This window comes from Notamacropus eugenii, chromosome 2 (genome assembly GCF_028372415.1).
Source record: "Notamacropus eugenii isolate mMacEug1 chromosome 2, mMacEug1.pri_v2, whole genome shotgun sequence".
NCBI lineage: Eukaryota > Metazoa > Chordata > Mammalia > Diprotodontia > Macropodidae > Notamacropus > Notamacropus eugenii.
This window is the reverse complement of record NC_092873.1, coordinates 356702537-356719580: the sequence shown is the minus strand read 5'-3', so window position 1 is coordinate 356719580 and position 17044 is coordinate 356702537. Positions and strand designations below refer to the sequence as shown.

The 17044-nt window shown below is 40.3% G+C and overlaps 1 protein-coding gene across 1 annotated transcript; it reads left to right on the top strand.

Moving 5' to 3' along the window:
- The first annotated feature begins 3516 nt into the window (after nucleotides 1-3516).
- LOC140523056 (keratin, type I cytoskeletal 23-like) lies at nucleotides 3517-11954 on the top strand. Its single transcript, XM_072638136.1, has 6 exons — nucleotides 3517-3593; nucleotides 3658-3781; nucleotides 5964-6089; nucleotides 7547-7708; nucleotides 7807-7932; nucleotides 11414-11954. The coding sequence occupies exons 1-6, from the start codon at nucleotides 3517-3519 to the stop codon at nucleotides 11792-11794; spliced, it is 996 nt and encodes a 331-aa protein (XP_072494237.1). The 3' UTR covers nucleotides 11795-11954.
- The last annotated feature ends 5090 nt before the right edge of the window (nucleotides 11955-17044 follow it).

Here is a 17044-nt window from a genome sequence, read left to right as displayed (position 1 = left end):
CAGCCTCGCCCCTGCCGAAAGCCCTGAGGATGGGAAGCACCATTTGAATCTCAGACCCCAAGTGCTGTCTGGGTGGATGTGGAGGCCAGATGGGTGTGGGGAGGACACTCAGAAATCAAGTCACTGGCTGGGAAAATGTCCAGAAAAGGGAAAAAAATAAGACCATAGAAGGTTACTTTCTTGGTGAACAGACACCTCCTCCTTTCCTTTTGGGTGAGGAATAACAAGGCTTACCATCAGGGAAAGACACAGAAGTCAAGGCGTCTGTATCCCAAACATCAAGAATACATATTCAGTGGGCTCAGACCATGGAAGAGCTCAAAAAGGATGTTGAAAATCCAGTTAGAGAGGTGGAGGAAAAGCTGGGAAGAGAAATGAGAGAAATGCAAGAAAAGCATGAGAAGCAGGTCAACACCTTGCTAAAGGAAACCCAAAAAAATGCTGAAGAACATAACACCTTGAAAAAGAGGCTAATTCAAATGGCAAAAGAGGGACAAAAAGCCAATGAGGAGAAGAATGCTTTCAAAAGCAGAATTAGCCAAATGCAAAAGGAGGTTCAAAAGCTCACTGTTCTTTCAAATAGTTCTTTGAAAATTAGAATGGAACAGATGGAAGCTAATGACGTTATGAGAAATCAAGAAATGACAAAACAAAACCAAAAAAATGTAAAAATGGAAGAAAATGTGAAATAACTCATTGGAAAAACAACTGACCTGGAAAATAGACTCAGGAGAGACAATTTGAAAATTATGGGACTACCTGAAAGCCATGATCAAAAAAAGAGCCTAGACATCATCTTTCATGAAATTATCAAGGAAAATTGCCCTGAGATTCTAGAACCAGAGGGTAAAATAAGTATTCAAGGAATCCACAGATCACTTCCTGAAAGAGATCCAAAAGGAGAAACTCCTAGGAACATTGTGGCCAAATTCCAGAGTTCCCTGGTCAAGGAGAAAATATTGCAAGCAGCTAGAAAGAAACAATTCAAGTATTGTGGAAATACAATCAGGATAACACAAGATCTAGCAGCTTCTACATTAAGGGATCGAAGGGCATGGAATATCATATTCCAGAAGTCAAAGGAACTAGAACTAAAACCAAGAATCACCTATCCAGCAAAACTAAGTATAATACTTCAGGGGAAAAAATGGTCTTTCAATGTCACAGAGGACTTTCAAGCACTCTTGATGAAAAGACCAGAGCTGAAAAGAAAATTTGACTTTCAAACACAAGAAAGAAGAGAAGCATGAAAAGGTAAAGAGCAAAGAGAAGTCATAAGGGACTTACTAAAGTTGAACTGTTTACATTCCTACATGGAAAGACAATATTTGTAACTCTTGAAACTTTTCAGTATCTGGGTAGTTGGTGGGATTACACACACACACACACACACACACACACACAAACACACACACACACATACACACACACATACACACTCACACACAGAGACAAAGATGACAGAGTGAATTGATTAGGATTGGATCATATCTTTGAAAAGTGAAATTAAGGGCTGAGAGAGAGATATATTGGGAGAAGAAAGGGAGAAATGGAATGGGGCAAATTATCTTATAAAAGAGGCAAGTAAAAGACTTTCCAGTGGAGGGAAAAAGTGGGGAGGTGAGAGGAAAAACATGAAGCTTACTCTTATCACATTCGACTAAAGAAAGGAATAAAATGCACACTCATTTTGGTATGAAAACCTATCTAACAATACAGGAAAGTGGGGAGAAGGGGATAAGCACAGTGGGGGGGATGATGGAAGGGAGGGCAGTGGGAGGAGGGAGCAATCTGAAGTCAACACTCTTGGGAGGGACAGGATCAAAAGAGGGAACAGAAGCAATGGGGGGCAGGATAGGATGGAGGGAAATACAGTTAGTCTTACACAACATGACTATCATGGAAGTCATTTGCAAAACTACACAGATATGGCCTATGTTGAATTACTTGTCTTCCCAAAGGGAATGGGTGGGGAGGGAGGGATGAAGAGAAGTTGGAATTCAAATTTTAGTAACAACTGTTCAGTACTGTTTTTGCTACTAGGAAATAAGAAATACAGGTAATGGGGTATAGAAAGTTATCTGGCCCCACAGGACAAAAGAGAAGATAGGGACAAGGGAAGGGAGGGATGATAGAAGAGAAGGCAGATTGGTGATAGGGGCAATTAGAATGCTCAGTGTTATGGGGTGGGGGGAGGGGACAAAAGGGGAGAAAATTTGGAACCCAAAATTTTGTGAAAATGAATGTTAAAAGTTAATTAAAAAAATTTTTAAAAAAAGGAGCAATGGTAGGAAAGTCAAAAAAAAGAAAAAGAAAAAGAAAAGTACCTCTGATATTCAATACTCAAATAGAACTATTATCTGAGTGATGTGGATATTGCTTTCAATGATGCAGGTTTAAATGTATGTATGCCTGATCATTTTGGAATTCTTCCCCTTCCAGAAGTGTTTCACAAGGGAATATGCTAAGGGTTTTCTATATCTTTTCCTGATATCACAAGGATATCCCTGAGTCACAAAAGCAATACACCTGTGATCCTCTTGTTATACATCCATCTTCTTCTTTTGTCATAAATTTCTTTGACGACATGATGTGTAATACATGATATAATGAAGGGGACACAATTGAGGATGGCAGAGAATATTTCCAATGGGGAGAATCAAGGAAATTTTCCCATAGGAGCTTTGAAGAAGGAGAAAGTCTTTGAAAGCTTAGCAAAAGGAGGAAGTAGATTCTAAGAGTGGGAGATGGCTAACTCCACCACCTTTTCTTGCCATGACTACTGGGGTAGGGAAAAGAAGGGAGACTGTCCAAACTGAGTGGTCAAACTGAAAAGATAGAGAAGGACATACCATTTTTGGCCAGCAGGAAAACCTGAACACAAAGGAAGAAAATCCAGGGAACCAAAATGGTGAGCAGGACATAGAAAGCCAGATACGGCCAAAGTACCAGCCTCCTATGATAAGACTATGATTCCTCTGGGCAAGATCCAGGTCACCAGAAGAAAAATGAAGTGCAAGAAGCTGGAGAAGTAGTCAGAGTGACTCATTCAAGAATGAAAAAGAAAATATCCAAAGGACCTTCTTTCTTAAAAATGAAGTGAAGGCAAATTACGCTAAGTTCCTGAACTCTCAACTAATGTGACTGTGATCTCTTAGAAGCTATGACAGAAACAACTTTGGGAAAGCTTCTAGCCAAGCTAAACAGGAAAACTACGTCTTTCTTAATGGGAGGTCATAATCTGGAAGGAACTAAGTGTGCCTATAAAATCATTACTCCATTTGATTTGGTACAATAGATATGTGGGTTTTTTTCAGCATAGGAAATTTTCAGTGCAGAAACTTCCTTTTCTGATTCTCTTCAGCAGCCCACAAGTCATTTTTAGACTTAAACTGCTTCCAGGGACACTAAAAACTCAAGTGACTTGCTTTAGGTTACACAATTAACAAGTAAACTGAGTCAGAGCCTGAACTTAGGCTTTCCCTTCTCCAAGGGTAGCTTGCTATCCCTTAAGCCATGTTGATTCTCTATCCTGAGTTAAATGCCATTCAAAATGCTTATGCTTTAATGCCTGAAACACATCACTTCTTCAGGTGGGTTTGGGTTTTTAATTATTTAATTTTGGTCCCCTGGAATATCCTGCCCTTTCCTTTTAAGGTATGAGAATAAACAAGCCTTGGGCAGGGTGCTGGATAAATTGACCCTGCCCAGGGCTGACCTGGAGATGCAGATTGAAAGTGTGATGGAAGAGTTGGCTTACCTTAAAAAGAACCATGAAGAGGTGAGGGGGCATCTATCATTCCTATGTCCTTCCTCCTCCCCTCTCCCCCCCATCCACTGCAATTTACATTCTTATTAAGTTAGAAGAATGAAGGGGGCTTTTTTATTGACATCTGAAAGGTTTGTTTGACTGGGTAGGTGTGGGGTAAAGTTTGCTTATGGAGGGAAAAGAGAGAGAGATATAAAGACAGAAGGATGGAGTCTGGCTGCTGTTGTGCTACCAGTAGTGTCTTTTCTCTCACTTTTCACTTTGATGATGGGGATAATAGTTTAATGGCTCTGTTTTTATCACTGTTTTCTAAAAAGAGAATAGACACAGATCCAGAGAATATTAGAGCTGAGCAGACCCTCAGAAGCAATTTCATTCAGTTCCTGAAACAGGACTGCCTGCCTACAGAAAACGACATAATTATAATAAAATTGATAGCGCCAACAATGCTTCAGGCATTGTAAATATTATCTCAACTGCTTTTAAATACAACAAAATCCAAACAACCCTGGGTGGTAGGTACTGCCATCCTCATTTCACTGATGAGGAAACTGAGGTGAATAGAGATTAAGTCATGTGCTGAAGGTCACATAACCATTATGGGTCTGAGGCTGGATTTGAATTCAGGACCTCCAGACTTTGGGTCCAGCCCTTTATCCACTGTGCCACCAGCTGCCCCTGGCACATCAATGATGCTCATCTGGTCCCCTGACAGCAGAGGCCTGAAAAGATTTCTACTGTGTTTTCAGTGCCTGTGAGCCTACTTGGTGTATTCCTATACAGAGAATCGAAAGGATACTGAACTTGGAGGCAGAAGACCTGGATTCAAATTATGGCTCTACTGATTATTAGCTATATGATCTTGGCCAAGTCACTTCTCTGGGACTTATAGGATCACATATTCAGAGTTGAAAGGGGCCTCAGAAATCAATTTCTTCATTTTCTAGATGAAGAAACTAAGGCACAGAGAGATTAAGTGATTTACCCAGGTCATATCACTATTAAGTATCTGAGGCAGAATTTGAGCCCAGATCTTCCAGACTCCAAGTGCAGCGCTTCATCTACTACTCCATGGTAATTCCATTTCCTTCTGTGTAAATGAGGTGGTTTATAACCACAGTGCTTGGTGGGGCAGAGCAAGTACTTGATAAATGTTTTATTTAGGAGAAGAGGGAGGAAGGATAATGGAAAGAGAAGGGAATGAAGAGACAAAGAGTCCTGATGGCTCTTGGAATGGATGCACTGAAATGTGGAAATAGTCACATTAAATATGCTCTGAGATTTAGAAGGAATTATTAAGCAAGTCTAACTAGCTGCCCTGATATTCAATTATTAAGCTTGTAATAAAACATTTTAAAAATCAAAACAAAATACAATTTCCCATAAAAGGTATGGCACTTTAAAGAAAGCCAGATGGTCTAGGGACAAGATTATTGTTTAAGGCTTCCAGGACTCCTGGGTTCAAATCCTAGAGAAGTCTACATTCACTTTAGGGAAGGAAATGGAAAAAACGCTGGATTTAGAGTTAGAGGACCTAGGTTCAGATCGTGGTTCAGTCTTATTACCCAAGTGGTCTTGGGCAAGTCACAGTCCTCCTGGCTTAAGTTGTGGGCTTAAGTAAATAACACTTCTGATATCCTATGAATCTGAGAACGCATAAGCTTAAAGCACTGTCTAAATGATGATGACTATGAACAATTATAGGTTAACCTATAATTATAACCTATAACCAGGAAAGTATTTCTGGGATACAGTCAGTCAAGTCAATTACCCACTATGTGGCAGGCACTGTGTTAAGTACTGGGGCTATAAAAAAAAAAAAAGGTAAAAGTCAGTCCCTGCCCTCAAGGAACTCAGCACAGTGAAGGAGACAACATACAGACAGCTATGTTCTGTCAGGATAAACTGCAGAGAATCCACACATGCCTCACTCTTCCTTGCTACTCCTAGGAACTTCAAGCCATCCAAGCTACAGGGCTTGGCCAGGTTAGTGTGGAGATGGATGCTGCTCCAGGAATCAACTTGACCAAATTCTTGAATGACATAAGAGGCCAGTATTAAGTCAGTGCCAAACAGAATCACAAGGAAGCCGAAGCTTGGTTCCTTGAAAAAGTAAGTCGAGGCACTGTGCCACCCTGACAAATGAACTCCGAATTTCCCATAGGTTGTTCTGATACCTTCTCTTGCATTTCAGAGTGGAGAACTCAAGAAAGAGATCAGTAGCAACACGGAACAGCTCCAGACAAGCAAGAGCGAAATAACAGACTTGAAGTTCATGCTCCAAAGTTTAGAAATTGAGCTCCAGTCTCAGCTTGCTATGGTGTGGAAAATCACTTGGTAATGGTGTTTCCAAAAAGAGGGCAATGGGATGGATACAGAGGAAAGAGCACTGGTGGTAGAGCTAGAGGACCTGAGTTCAAGTCTTACCACCTATACGACCTTGTCCAAGTCACTTCAACTGTCCTGGCCTCAGTTTCCCTATCTGTAAAAAGAAAGTGTGGAACTGAGTTTCCTTCCTTCCAGCGCTCAACTCTCTGATTTTTTGCACTATTCTAATTCAAAAGTCATAACAAAACAGAAAGAACCTTGCGATTATCTTTCCACCCTAAAATACTCTTTTCCCTGACTCATCACTGAGTTAGTATCATTCTTCATTGATATGCAGAGAAAGTCCTTTGAAGACACTTTAGCAGAAACAGAAAGTGGTTACTGCAATCAGCTCTCCCAGATATAACTCCAAATTGGCAATCTGGAGGCCCAGCTTTCCCAGCTCAGGAGTGAATTGGAGTGTCAGAATGCAGAGTATGAACAACTCCTAAATATCAAGACCCACCTGGAGATGGAGGTTGAGACCTACCGCCGCCTGTTGGAGGGAGAACTCGAAGGGTAAATAAGAACCCTGAAATGGAAAATGCATTTTTAATATATTGGTTCACCAATGAGGAAGTTAAGCTTTCTGCTGGAATGTGCAAAAGAAATTACAGTGTGACATTAAAGTATTGCTTATCCGTGCATGAGACTCCCAGTTGTAAAGAAGAACTTGAGGAGTAGAATTCTTCCTGGAGCACTTTGCAATTAGAATTCAAATGGTTGCCACACAGGTCTTTTGATTGACAGTCTAATGTCATTTGTTTTATAAAATAATAAGGAAGAAGGCACGAAGGGTTTATTTATTTTTTTTGTTTATTTTTGCACATGATAGGCAAGTAACATCTGACAGTCTAATCCCGGTCAGGCTGACAATAGCCCCTAAAGACCACCATGGCTTCCTCCACCTTAAAGCAAAGCATTTAAGGAGAGCAATAACTCACAATTTTGACACTCCTGGGCCAGCAGCACAAATGTTTAACCTCCTTGGGCCACGGTTTCCTTATTTGTAAAACACTTGAGTTGGGCTAAATGACCTGGGTGGACAAACATTACAAAGCCTGCCTTTGAAATAACTTTTTTAATTCCCAATGAAAAATGAATACAGGAAATAATGAAGACATTCTCAGTTAAATTAGAGGAGGTATTAGTAATACTACCTAGTCTTCATATAGACTACAAAGTTTACAAACCACCTTATGTGCTTTATTTCATTTAATTACCTATTATCATGGGTTCTAAGTGGTTGAAAGAGTACCCTGGTAAATTTTTCTACTTTCTAAATGTCACAGCCTGGATAAAGCCTCAGTTATTCCACCCTAGTTATGGTTCTATTACAAAAGAGAAGTGAAAAGGCCCAGGAACCTGATTGTAATTATGCATCCTTCTCTCCACTTCCAAAATAAACAGGAAATAAGCAAACAGCACATGACAGACGACATCAAGGTTAATATGAGGGTAAACTCAACCCCAGGAGAAGATCTGATTAAGATCCTAGAGGACATGAGGCAAGAATATGAACTGATAATTAAGAAGAAACATCCAGACTTGGACACATGGTACAAAGAACAGGTAAAAAAAAAAAAAAGCCCATGATGCTGAGCGGAAGCTGTTTCCCTGGGTCATTTGCTGATGCTAATATACTCTGTCCTTTTCTTTTGCCCCTACAGTCAGAATCAGTGTCCCAAGAGCTGGAAAAAAGAACCTCCTCTGTGCAGAGCAGCAAGGACAATATCCATGAACTGAGATGTACCTTTCAGGCCCTAGACATTGACCTTCAAACCCAGAAGAATAAAGTGAGTCTCTGCTCAGGAAAACAATGTGGCTATTTCCTATGGAAAGCTCTCTCTCAGGTCTCCCCTATGGCTTCTGATTATCTTTCAGCATAGTTGAGCACCAGCTTCTCCAGGTTAACAATATGGAAAATATAGGTGTGTTGTGAACTGAAACCAATTCCATTCAGTTCCATTCCACTCAACATTTAGCAAATTCCTCCCACCCATAAGGCACTGGGGACAGAGAGGCAAACACAAAACAGTTCTTGCCTGCAAGGCACTTTTATTCTTCTAGAATTGTCTAGAGGACAGAAATGAACAGCATTCTAACACCTAAGCTAGAAGCTGGGACAGTTAGGTGGCACAGTGTATATATGCCACGGAGCCTAGAATCATGAAGACATCTTTCTGAATTCAAACATGGCCTCAGATACTTACTGGATGTGTGACCCTGGATAACTCACTTAACCCTATTTCTCTTAATTTCCTCACCTATCAAATGAGTTGGAGAAGGAAATGGGAAACCACTCCAGTATTTTTGCCAAGAAAACTTTATAGAATGTCATGAAGAGTTGGATGCAACTGGATAACAAAAAACTTGGATGCTACATTTCAGGTCTCAATTAGCCTCAGGTTCATGGGAGTGATAATTACTTTTTGTGAAGCATACTTCAGCTAAAATTAAATAATTGTTGCACTGTGCTAGTAACCTAGTAGGGATATATACACACTCATACAAACATATACACTCACACAAAAGAATAATGGGAATTGCAAATGATGTTTCAGCACAAGGAAGTGTTTGGACATAACTGTTTCCAAGTTAACTCTCTTCCATTAGGATATTGAACATGGAGTTGATCCACGTCTACTGCTCATGATAAAAACAATAAAAAATTTATTAAGTTCCTTCTTTTCACAGAGAACTATATTTGGGAACGTAAAGGGTGATGGTAAAAAGGAATATAGTTCAACCACTATTAAGCACCTACGATGTGCAAGGTCTTATTATGGATGATGGGAATTTAAAGAGTGTCTTACTCTCAAAGAGTTTGCAAGCCATCTATCAAGCAATTACTAAGTATTTATTAAGTAACTAAAATGCTCCAGTCTTAGACTGGGAAAAGAAGGAAATGGTGAGGGATGATATCAAGGAGATGTGAGAGGAGGAGCAAATGAGATGAGAAAGTTTGAGGTGAATGACTCTGATTTTATCAGTGAAACATGAAGCAAAGCCTTTCAATGGAGAGGATGGATTTGGGAGAGAAAGGGAAAGAGTTATAGTGGGAGGGTTGAGTAGAGAAAAGAAAGATTTACAAAAAACCGTTGCACTAAGTAGGATAGAGAATCAATTAGAGAGAAGAGTTAAAGAATTGCCTTGCTTACTGTGGTTCCTGTTGAGATTGGATAACATAAATGTGTATCTCCAAAGGGGAAAAGATAGGAAACCAAATAACTGTGATGCAAGGAAGAATGAGATAAGCAAAGTGTCATGAGAAATTTGAGAAGAGTTATTAGGAAAAGGGTTCAGCTGAAAGGAGAGAGGTGCATATAAGGAAATGACTTTGGTGGAAGAAAAAACAAATGGCATCAATATTTAAATGAGTAAAAAAGAAATAAATTTGAGGAGGGAGATTTCCATCCAGAGAGGTGATCCAGGGAGACTTCCTGGAAGAGATGACATTAAAGATGGAGGATAAAGAAAAGAAAGAATTTTAACAGGCATAAAGTCATGGTCTTTGCCCTCAAGTTTACCTTGGAGGCAAAGCTGGAGATCCCAGATCTGAGAGACCAAGGGTAGGCAAGGTAGAGAGCCAGCCATATCAGGCAAAATGTAAAAGAGAATGCAACAGGGCATGTCCCCTTTTGTAAAGACACAGAATGTTAATCGCAGGTCATCCTCTTTGCTGTGTCACTGGGAAGTGCTATTGGCCCCACGTTGGGCGCCAAGTCTCCTCCTTTTCACCTGGGAGTTTCAAAGCCTTATCTCTGAGGTGTCTTTTCTGTTTCTTCAGTAATTTATCAGTTAGCTCTTTAACACTGTCCTGCAAATTCTGCACCATCTGTCTGTTCTTCCATCTCTTTTCTAAGTTTAGATATATGAGTGCTGGCTGCCTTTCTGGGCCATTGTCCCTTGTACTACTCTCTGACTCTGACGGGGCTGTCTCTGAGGATGTGATGAATGTTCTCATTTACACTGCCTTGCCACCCTCTTCTATGAACACATTCTTCAGCATGTTATATAGAAAGAATGTGTACTGACCCTGACTCAACTTTTGTGAGCTTTGACCCATTTCAATCTTACTCACTGTTACACCTCTTCCCACCGAGCTGAATTGCGTGCATCTTCTCCTGCGTCCACTTCTCGCATCTGCTTTCCGGAGGACTCGGTGAGGCAGACAGGCTACCATCTCCTGTCGCGCTGAGGTATCAGCCTTTGACCCTGTCCTGATAGTTCCTGTACACTGTCTAGGCTTCTGGAGAGCCTGACTCACTTGGGGGTGGGGGGGAGGGGCTGAGAGTCCTGATTCCCTCAGCTGAGATTCCTAAGGGACCTAATTTCCCTTGGCTGAGCTTCCTGCTCCTTTCCCCCTGCTTGTGGCCCCACATTGGGCGCCAAGTTGCTATGGTTTCGGCATAGCTTACCGAGAGGAGCAAGTCTTATGCCTGGCCAGTAGGCTGCTTGTCCTCCTGTGGAGCTCACGAGTAAGAGAATGAGGCGGGAGAGTGGGTCAGTGAAGCAACTCCGATTTATTCAAGCAAGCACTCTGATTATATAGTCTCTGCCAGGTAGCCCAGTGAACCATGGTGACACACCTAAACAAACCCAAAACTATAGAAATGAACACAAGCTGGAACTATAGTGACAACAACAAACCAGGGGTGGGGCCTTCCTTCCCAGCGCCATCTTGTTCACCATTCCTTGCTCCGGACTCAGTTTGCCCGATGTCCGTCACTGTGGCATCCCAGATGGTGTGGCAGTCAGCGCCCCTTAGAGGGAAGTTAGTGATACCCAGTCTACATAAGTAACAGTGAAGAATGTTGCCTCCTTGTATGAGCAGGAGGGAGCCTGCAGGTAAATATTTTAACGGTTGACTCCAAAAGACGCACGTTTAAGTTGAATATGCATTAACATTTTCTCCATCACTTTCTAAATTCTAGATAGCCAGTAAAATAGTATATAAAGCCCAGATTTATAGCCTTTCTGAATCCTCAAGGGACTGAAAATTGGACAATTGTCATTTGCTATCCAGTGTGAGTTGGCTCCAGCATGTCGCTCTCTTCTGACCTCTTCTAGGGTGCACAGATACTTTACTGTGACCCTGAACAAGGCACACACACCCATATATGCATGAAAAAGTGACCCATCAACCCAGTGGGCAGATGGTACATACTCGCTGGCCAATGAGTGCCACATACAGGAAGCACTGAATGCCAGGGCCAAGATTCTGTGTAATGTAAGCACACCTGTGACCACCTGGTGCATTCATTACCATTACAGAAATGTGCACTGGAGGGCATGTTGGCAGACACCAGGTCCCGCTACTCCTGCCAGCTCCAGGACATGCAGCAGGTCATCTCCCATTATGAGGAGGAGCTGATGCAACTTCGCCACGACCTGGAGCGCCAGAGCAATGAATACAAGATCCTGCTGGGCATCAAGAACCACCTGGAGAGAGAGATTGCCACCTATCACCACCTCATGGAGGGCGGGACAAAGGGTACGTTGAATGGCATTGACAAAGGACCCACAGGGTACAAGGGAGAGAATGCTGACTCTGGAGTTAGAAGAGCTGCGTTCAAATCCTGCCTTTGCTGTTTTCTTCCTGATACCTTGGGCGAATTACTTACATTCCCTGGGACTCAGTTTCTTCTTCTGTAAAATGAGCTAAATGGTCAATGAAACCCCTTTCAGCTTTAAAACTATGGATCTAAATCATGTGAAAACAGTATGTGGTTAAGCATTTCATTTGAGCCTTTGTCTGTGGAGGCTTAATTAGGGAATTAGAGTCAGCATCATAGCTGTATGGTTGGAAGACATCTCAGAGGCAAATCTTTCACCTGGAAAGAAGCAGGGAGAGGCAGTGGCTGGGAGGATGAAGTAGAAGTGGGGGCATAGGGGGACAGTCCAACCATGGAGCAGTTGCACCCAGACAGTAGTGACTCATTCCTTAGGGAAACTCCCCTGGAACTCCACAGGGGTAGGACCCCAGAAATTATAATTACTAATGATTATAGTATTAATTCAGGCTTATATATCACTTGAAAGTTTTAAAAAATGCATTCCTAACAACTTCTGTGTAAGGCAAGTAGTATAAGAATTATTACCTCCATTTTACAGGTGAGTAAACTGAGACCTGATGATGTAAAGTTGTTTGCCCAAGACTGTACAACTAGAAAATGTCATAGTAAGATTTAGAACCTAGCTTCCTGATGACTCCAAGTTTCTGATTTCAAATTCAGACTTTGATTATTTTTAAACATTTTCTCTTTTCAAAACTGTATTTCTGCCCTCACCAGACCCTGATCAGAAAAGTCCACAGTGAATACTCTATGACTCCTCAGTTTACTTTCAGGATAAAGAAGAGGGTCAGGGAAAAGTTCACTGAACCAAACTTTTGCACTTTCTGATAGCTGTGATTTGAACACACAAAATGTACAGCCTCTACATCCTAGGCATCATGCTGACTCTCCAATGGCAGCAGTCTATATCTAAGCATGGGAGATCATGGGAGGTAGCATCACTTAGTGGTGAAGGCGGTGACTCTGGAATCAGAGAGACCTGCATACTCTGATACTTTCTAACTATTGGCCTTTGGGCAAGTCTCTTGAATTTTTGGAGTCTCAGTTTCTCCACCCATAAAATGAGTATAATAACACATGCAATAGCAAATACTATTATTCTCCCAATTCAACTGAAATGATGTCAATTTTATTATTCATGATGGGGTAGCTTTCCTCTAAGTCCTTTTATCTTTTACAGAAAAACAGAAGATTACAAACCAGAGTGGAAAGGTAAAGAATTTTATTCTTTCAAACTATTTCTCTAAGTAACTGCCCTATTGTGCACATGTCATAAGTTCATGTCTTTGGATATGCTCCTAGGTCTGAGAAAAAATGACCAAGAGTCTGTCCTCACTTTACTGACTAATAGCAAGATGTCAATGAACCTAAGAGAAGGAACAGGTTGCCTTCTATATCCTTATTTCATGAGTTAGGATCCCTATGCCTATATCCTTGTCATACACTAGGACTCTGCTTTTCAGAAGCCTAATAAATGAAAAGAAAGTTACTCATATCACCTGCTAACAGTAATTCTATACTCAGAGATCACAGAAGCATTGACTCAGAGTTAGAAGGAACCTTTGAGATCATATACTCTGACCTCCCACCCAAAGAACTAATCCCCTCTCCTTTCTTTGACATCCCTTCATGAATAGTCATTCAATCTCTGTTGAGCATTTTCAGTGTATCCCACTCTTTTGAAAAGTAACCCACTCCATCCTACATCAGCTCCACTAGGAAGGCCTTCTGCCTATGGAGTCTATATTCCAAACAACAAAGAATAATTTGATCTAGTCCAGACTCTTCATTCATTCACTTATTGAATATCTACCAATACTTTGCCAAGATCCATCTTTACTACCATTTAATATATTCTCTTCTGTTACATTTATTTGTTTTCCCTGTGTTTTTCCCTAAGAACAAAGTATACATCATCTTTATTTGTATATCCTCCAATATCTAAGATAGTATCTTCTAATATATTGAATGTTGTTGTGTTCATCCTTTGTTGCCAAAGAAGACCACGCCATCAGAGAAATGATGACATGACTTGCACTTGACTTTGTTTTGAGTGAGGGAGGGCTGTGCAGGTCACCAGTCTCAGTTCTCCTCCAGAGCCATCTGAAACCAGTGACCAAATATTCATCAGGATGACTGGAGATGACCCAGGATGCACTGGGAGACTTTGACCCTTTTAGGCCAGGGTCTATTCAGGATAAGGGACTTTTTTATGTGGGTTATATCTTTTGATACTTACAGTATTAGAAATTAAAATATATTATGAGGTATTTATTAATTCATTTCAAAATAATAATACATCCACACTTATGAAAGGATCTGAGGACTCTGAGAGCTCTGCAGATCACACTTTGAGAACTCTGGACCATTAGTTATGTTAAATAAATGCTTAATGAAAAGAATTGTAAAATACTGACACTTTGTTGGATGTTTCAGAATTGAGGAACAGCTTTCATGTTCTCTCTTACCATACTTAAATCTTTTTTTTCCCGAAGACTTTTTAAGTTCCTAAAATGACGTTGTTTCTAGATCCCTCCTCATCTTTGCCATCCTAGGAAAACACACCAAGAGATTCAGTTTTCCCTTAAAATATGGTGCCCAGAACTAAACATGGTACTCCAATAGCACAGAGAATATATGCTATGAAAAACCACCCCATTCCTGCCCAAATATACACAGGAAAAGGTTCTTTGGGATGTTTGCTCATAACCAATGATGGGGGTTTGACACCAATCCACAAGCTAATCTGAATTAATCTTACAAATTGAAATTCGAGGATACTCTAACAGAATTTTTCTTAAATATAAGTTTGCTTCTCAATTTGACTGTGTCCAGTTAATTGTAGCTGTTCCCTATTCCCATTACAATCAAATGTGAGTTCATAGCACAAGAACCAAGGTGTCATCCACAGACTGCCTCTCTCTCTTAAAATACACTTGCTGAGGATCTTAGACAACTCCAAAGACTCGTTATGAAAAATGCTGTCCACATCCAGAAAAATGACCCAGAATGTAGACTGGAATATACTGTTTGCTCTCTTTTTTTTGGTTTGTTTGTTTCTTCTTTCTCATGGTTCATCACATTGGTTATAATTCTTCTTTACACCATGACTAGTGTGCAAATATATTTAACATGAATGTATAATGTATGGCTCATATCAGATTGAACATGGTTTTCAGTGGATATAATTGAGAACTCAAAATCTTTAAGAAACGAATGCTGAAAACGAAAACTAAATAAAATACTAGCAATGAAAAGAAACAATAAAATACACTTGCACTCTAGAAACTAAGAAAGAGAAGAGAAGTCTTGATTGGGGGTTTTCTCCACCAACAAGTTTACATGGACCCAGCTTTACTAAGTATTTTTGCTCCCTCTTATCTCAGAAATTACAAAGCATCCAAGCTTCAGAGAAAGTCATTCTTGGTGTGGAAACACTGAGGAAGGAACATACTCATCGTGTATTATCTGATTATTTTTCTTTCTGTCTCTGCAACTCCAAAGATCAAGGCCATAATGAAGGAAACTGTGAATGGAAGAGTCATCGATTCGAAAGTCAATGAGATTCAGACCTGAATAAAGCATGTAAAAAGTCTTGCCAGTTGTAAATATTTTTCTCATGAAAATGCTGGCAGGCCTAAACCACTTATGAAAGTGTTGTACATGTCACATTCAGAGTTATTAGTGTATCATACATCAGAACTCATGTTTTTCTCCATAACATGACTACTTTCTAATTCTCCTTGCCAAACTAATAAAAATTTAAATAGTTTCCCTCTTATTATCACCTCCAGATTCTTTTCATTTTGGATCTTAGTTTCCAATAAAGCTCTGTGTCAATTGTGATGTATATATTTTTTATTAATTAAATTTAATGATTTGTGATTTTTTTTTTAATAATAAAGTAAGAGAGAACCTTAAAAGATCATCTAATTCAGGGGTTTTCAGAATGTACTTCATGAACTGGTGGTTGAAAAAGGTCCTTCATAAGAGTTATAGAAAGTAGAGCTGGAAATGACCTTAGAGGTCATCATAGACCTTCCCAAAGAACTCACACAGATCTCCTCCCCCTTATTTATCTTCCCTTCTTGACTCTTTTCCCAGCACTTCGTGCTTGGTGCTTTCTGTCATGGGTCTCTGACCCACACTATTTTGGAAAAGTGAATGTTGTGTTCTTTTTTCTTTCTCTGCTTGGTAGCTTTCTACCATGCACCTTTGGTCTACACCATTCTAGGAAATGGCATCTTTTCCTCCCAGTACCATGCCTGCATGAGCTCTCCTGCATCTCTCCCCTGCCCTTTGTAGAAGGGGTTAGAAAAGGGAGAGGCTTTGTTGCCATCCTCCACGCATGTCCTATAACACAATTATTTCTATATGCATTCTAACTGCCTCTTCTCTCCACTGAGATTTTTCTTCAATACTTTATGTGGGTGTAAAGGTAACCTTAGGTTCAGAAAGACTGGACAGAATAGGAACTCTAGGAAATTGTGCCACACTTGAGGTATATGGTCCAGTGAAATCCTCTTGAAATCAAAAGAGTTTGACCCATCTTCTGACCTCTTGGCATGGTGATAGGCAAACCAACTTATATATCCAAGGCATACTGGCCACTGTCCTATTTTTACAAATCTTCAGAGGCGATGTCACAGTTTCACTCTGGCTCATCCTACACTCTCACATTCCTTAAATTCAGGAAGTTTATCTAGCCTTAATCCTCCTTGTAGAGATATCTGAGCCCTTAACAATGAAGAACGAATAGGACCACGGGATTTAAAACTCTGGAGCCCCTCATTACATAGATGCAGAACCTAAAAGTCAGAGGTGTTAAATGTTTGACTTTGCAGAGATTTCACTGAAATCTCAGTATAGTGTAACATTATATGTCATTGTGAAGTGTTTTCACGTTGAGCCAAGTACTTCCACCAAATAAAGCCTCTTAGGGTCAAGATCTAAATCCAATCCCAAATCCCATTAAATTCCCTCCTCCAACAAGGAACTATATTTCCCAGGTGGCTATGAAATTACTTTCTGGAAGCTTGAGTCAGAGGTGGAGGACTAAAATCGTCCATTTTTTAAAAATTTGCTAATATCTGCACTAATCAAGAATTATTTACTAGAAATCATAATAGCTAACATTTATATGGTATTTATTATATATGAGGCACTTAGTAAAAGCTAGGCACTTTTACAATTATTATTTCCTTTGGGCCTCACAGCCACTTTAGAGGTAAGTCCTCTTCTTATCCTCATTTTACAGATAAGGAACCTGAGGGAGATAGAGGTTAATGATTTGCCAGAGGTCACACAGCTACTAAGTGTCTGAGGTTTG

What these genes read in the sequence shown, in the direction of transcription:
- LOC140523056 (XM_072638136.1), top strand. Translation starts at nt 3,517, where the DNA reads ATGTTGATTCTCTATCCTGAGTTAAATGCCATTCAAAATGCTTATGCT. An exon ending in GAAACACATCACTTCTTCAG is followed by an intron (nt 3,594 to 3,657) that starts GTGGGTTTGGGT and finishes TTTCCTTTTAAG; the next exon opens with GTATGAGAATAAACAAGCCT. An exon ending in TTAAAAAGAACCATGAAGAG is followed by an intron (nt 3,782 to 5,963) that starts GTGAGGGGGCAT and finishes CTTGCATTTCAG; the next exon opens with AGTGGAGAACTCAAGAAAGA.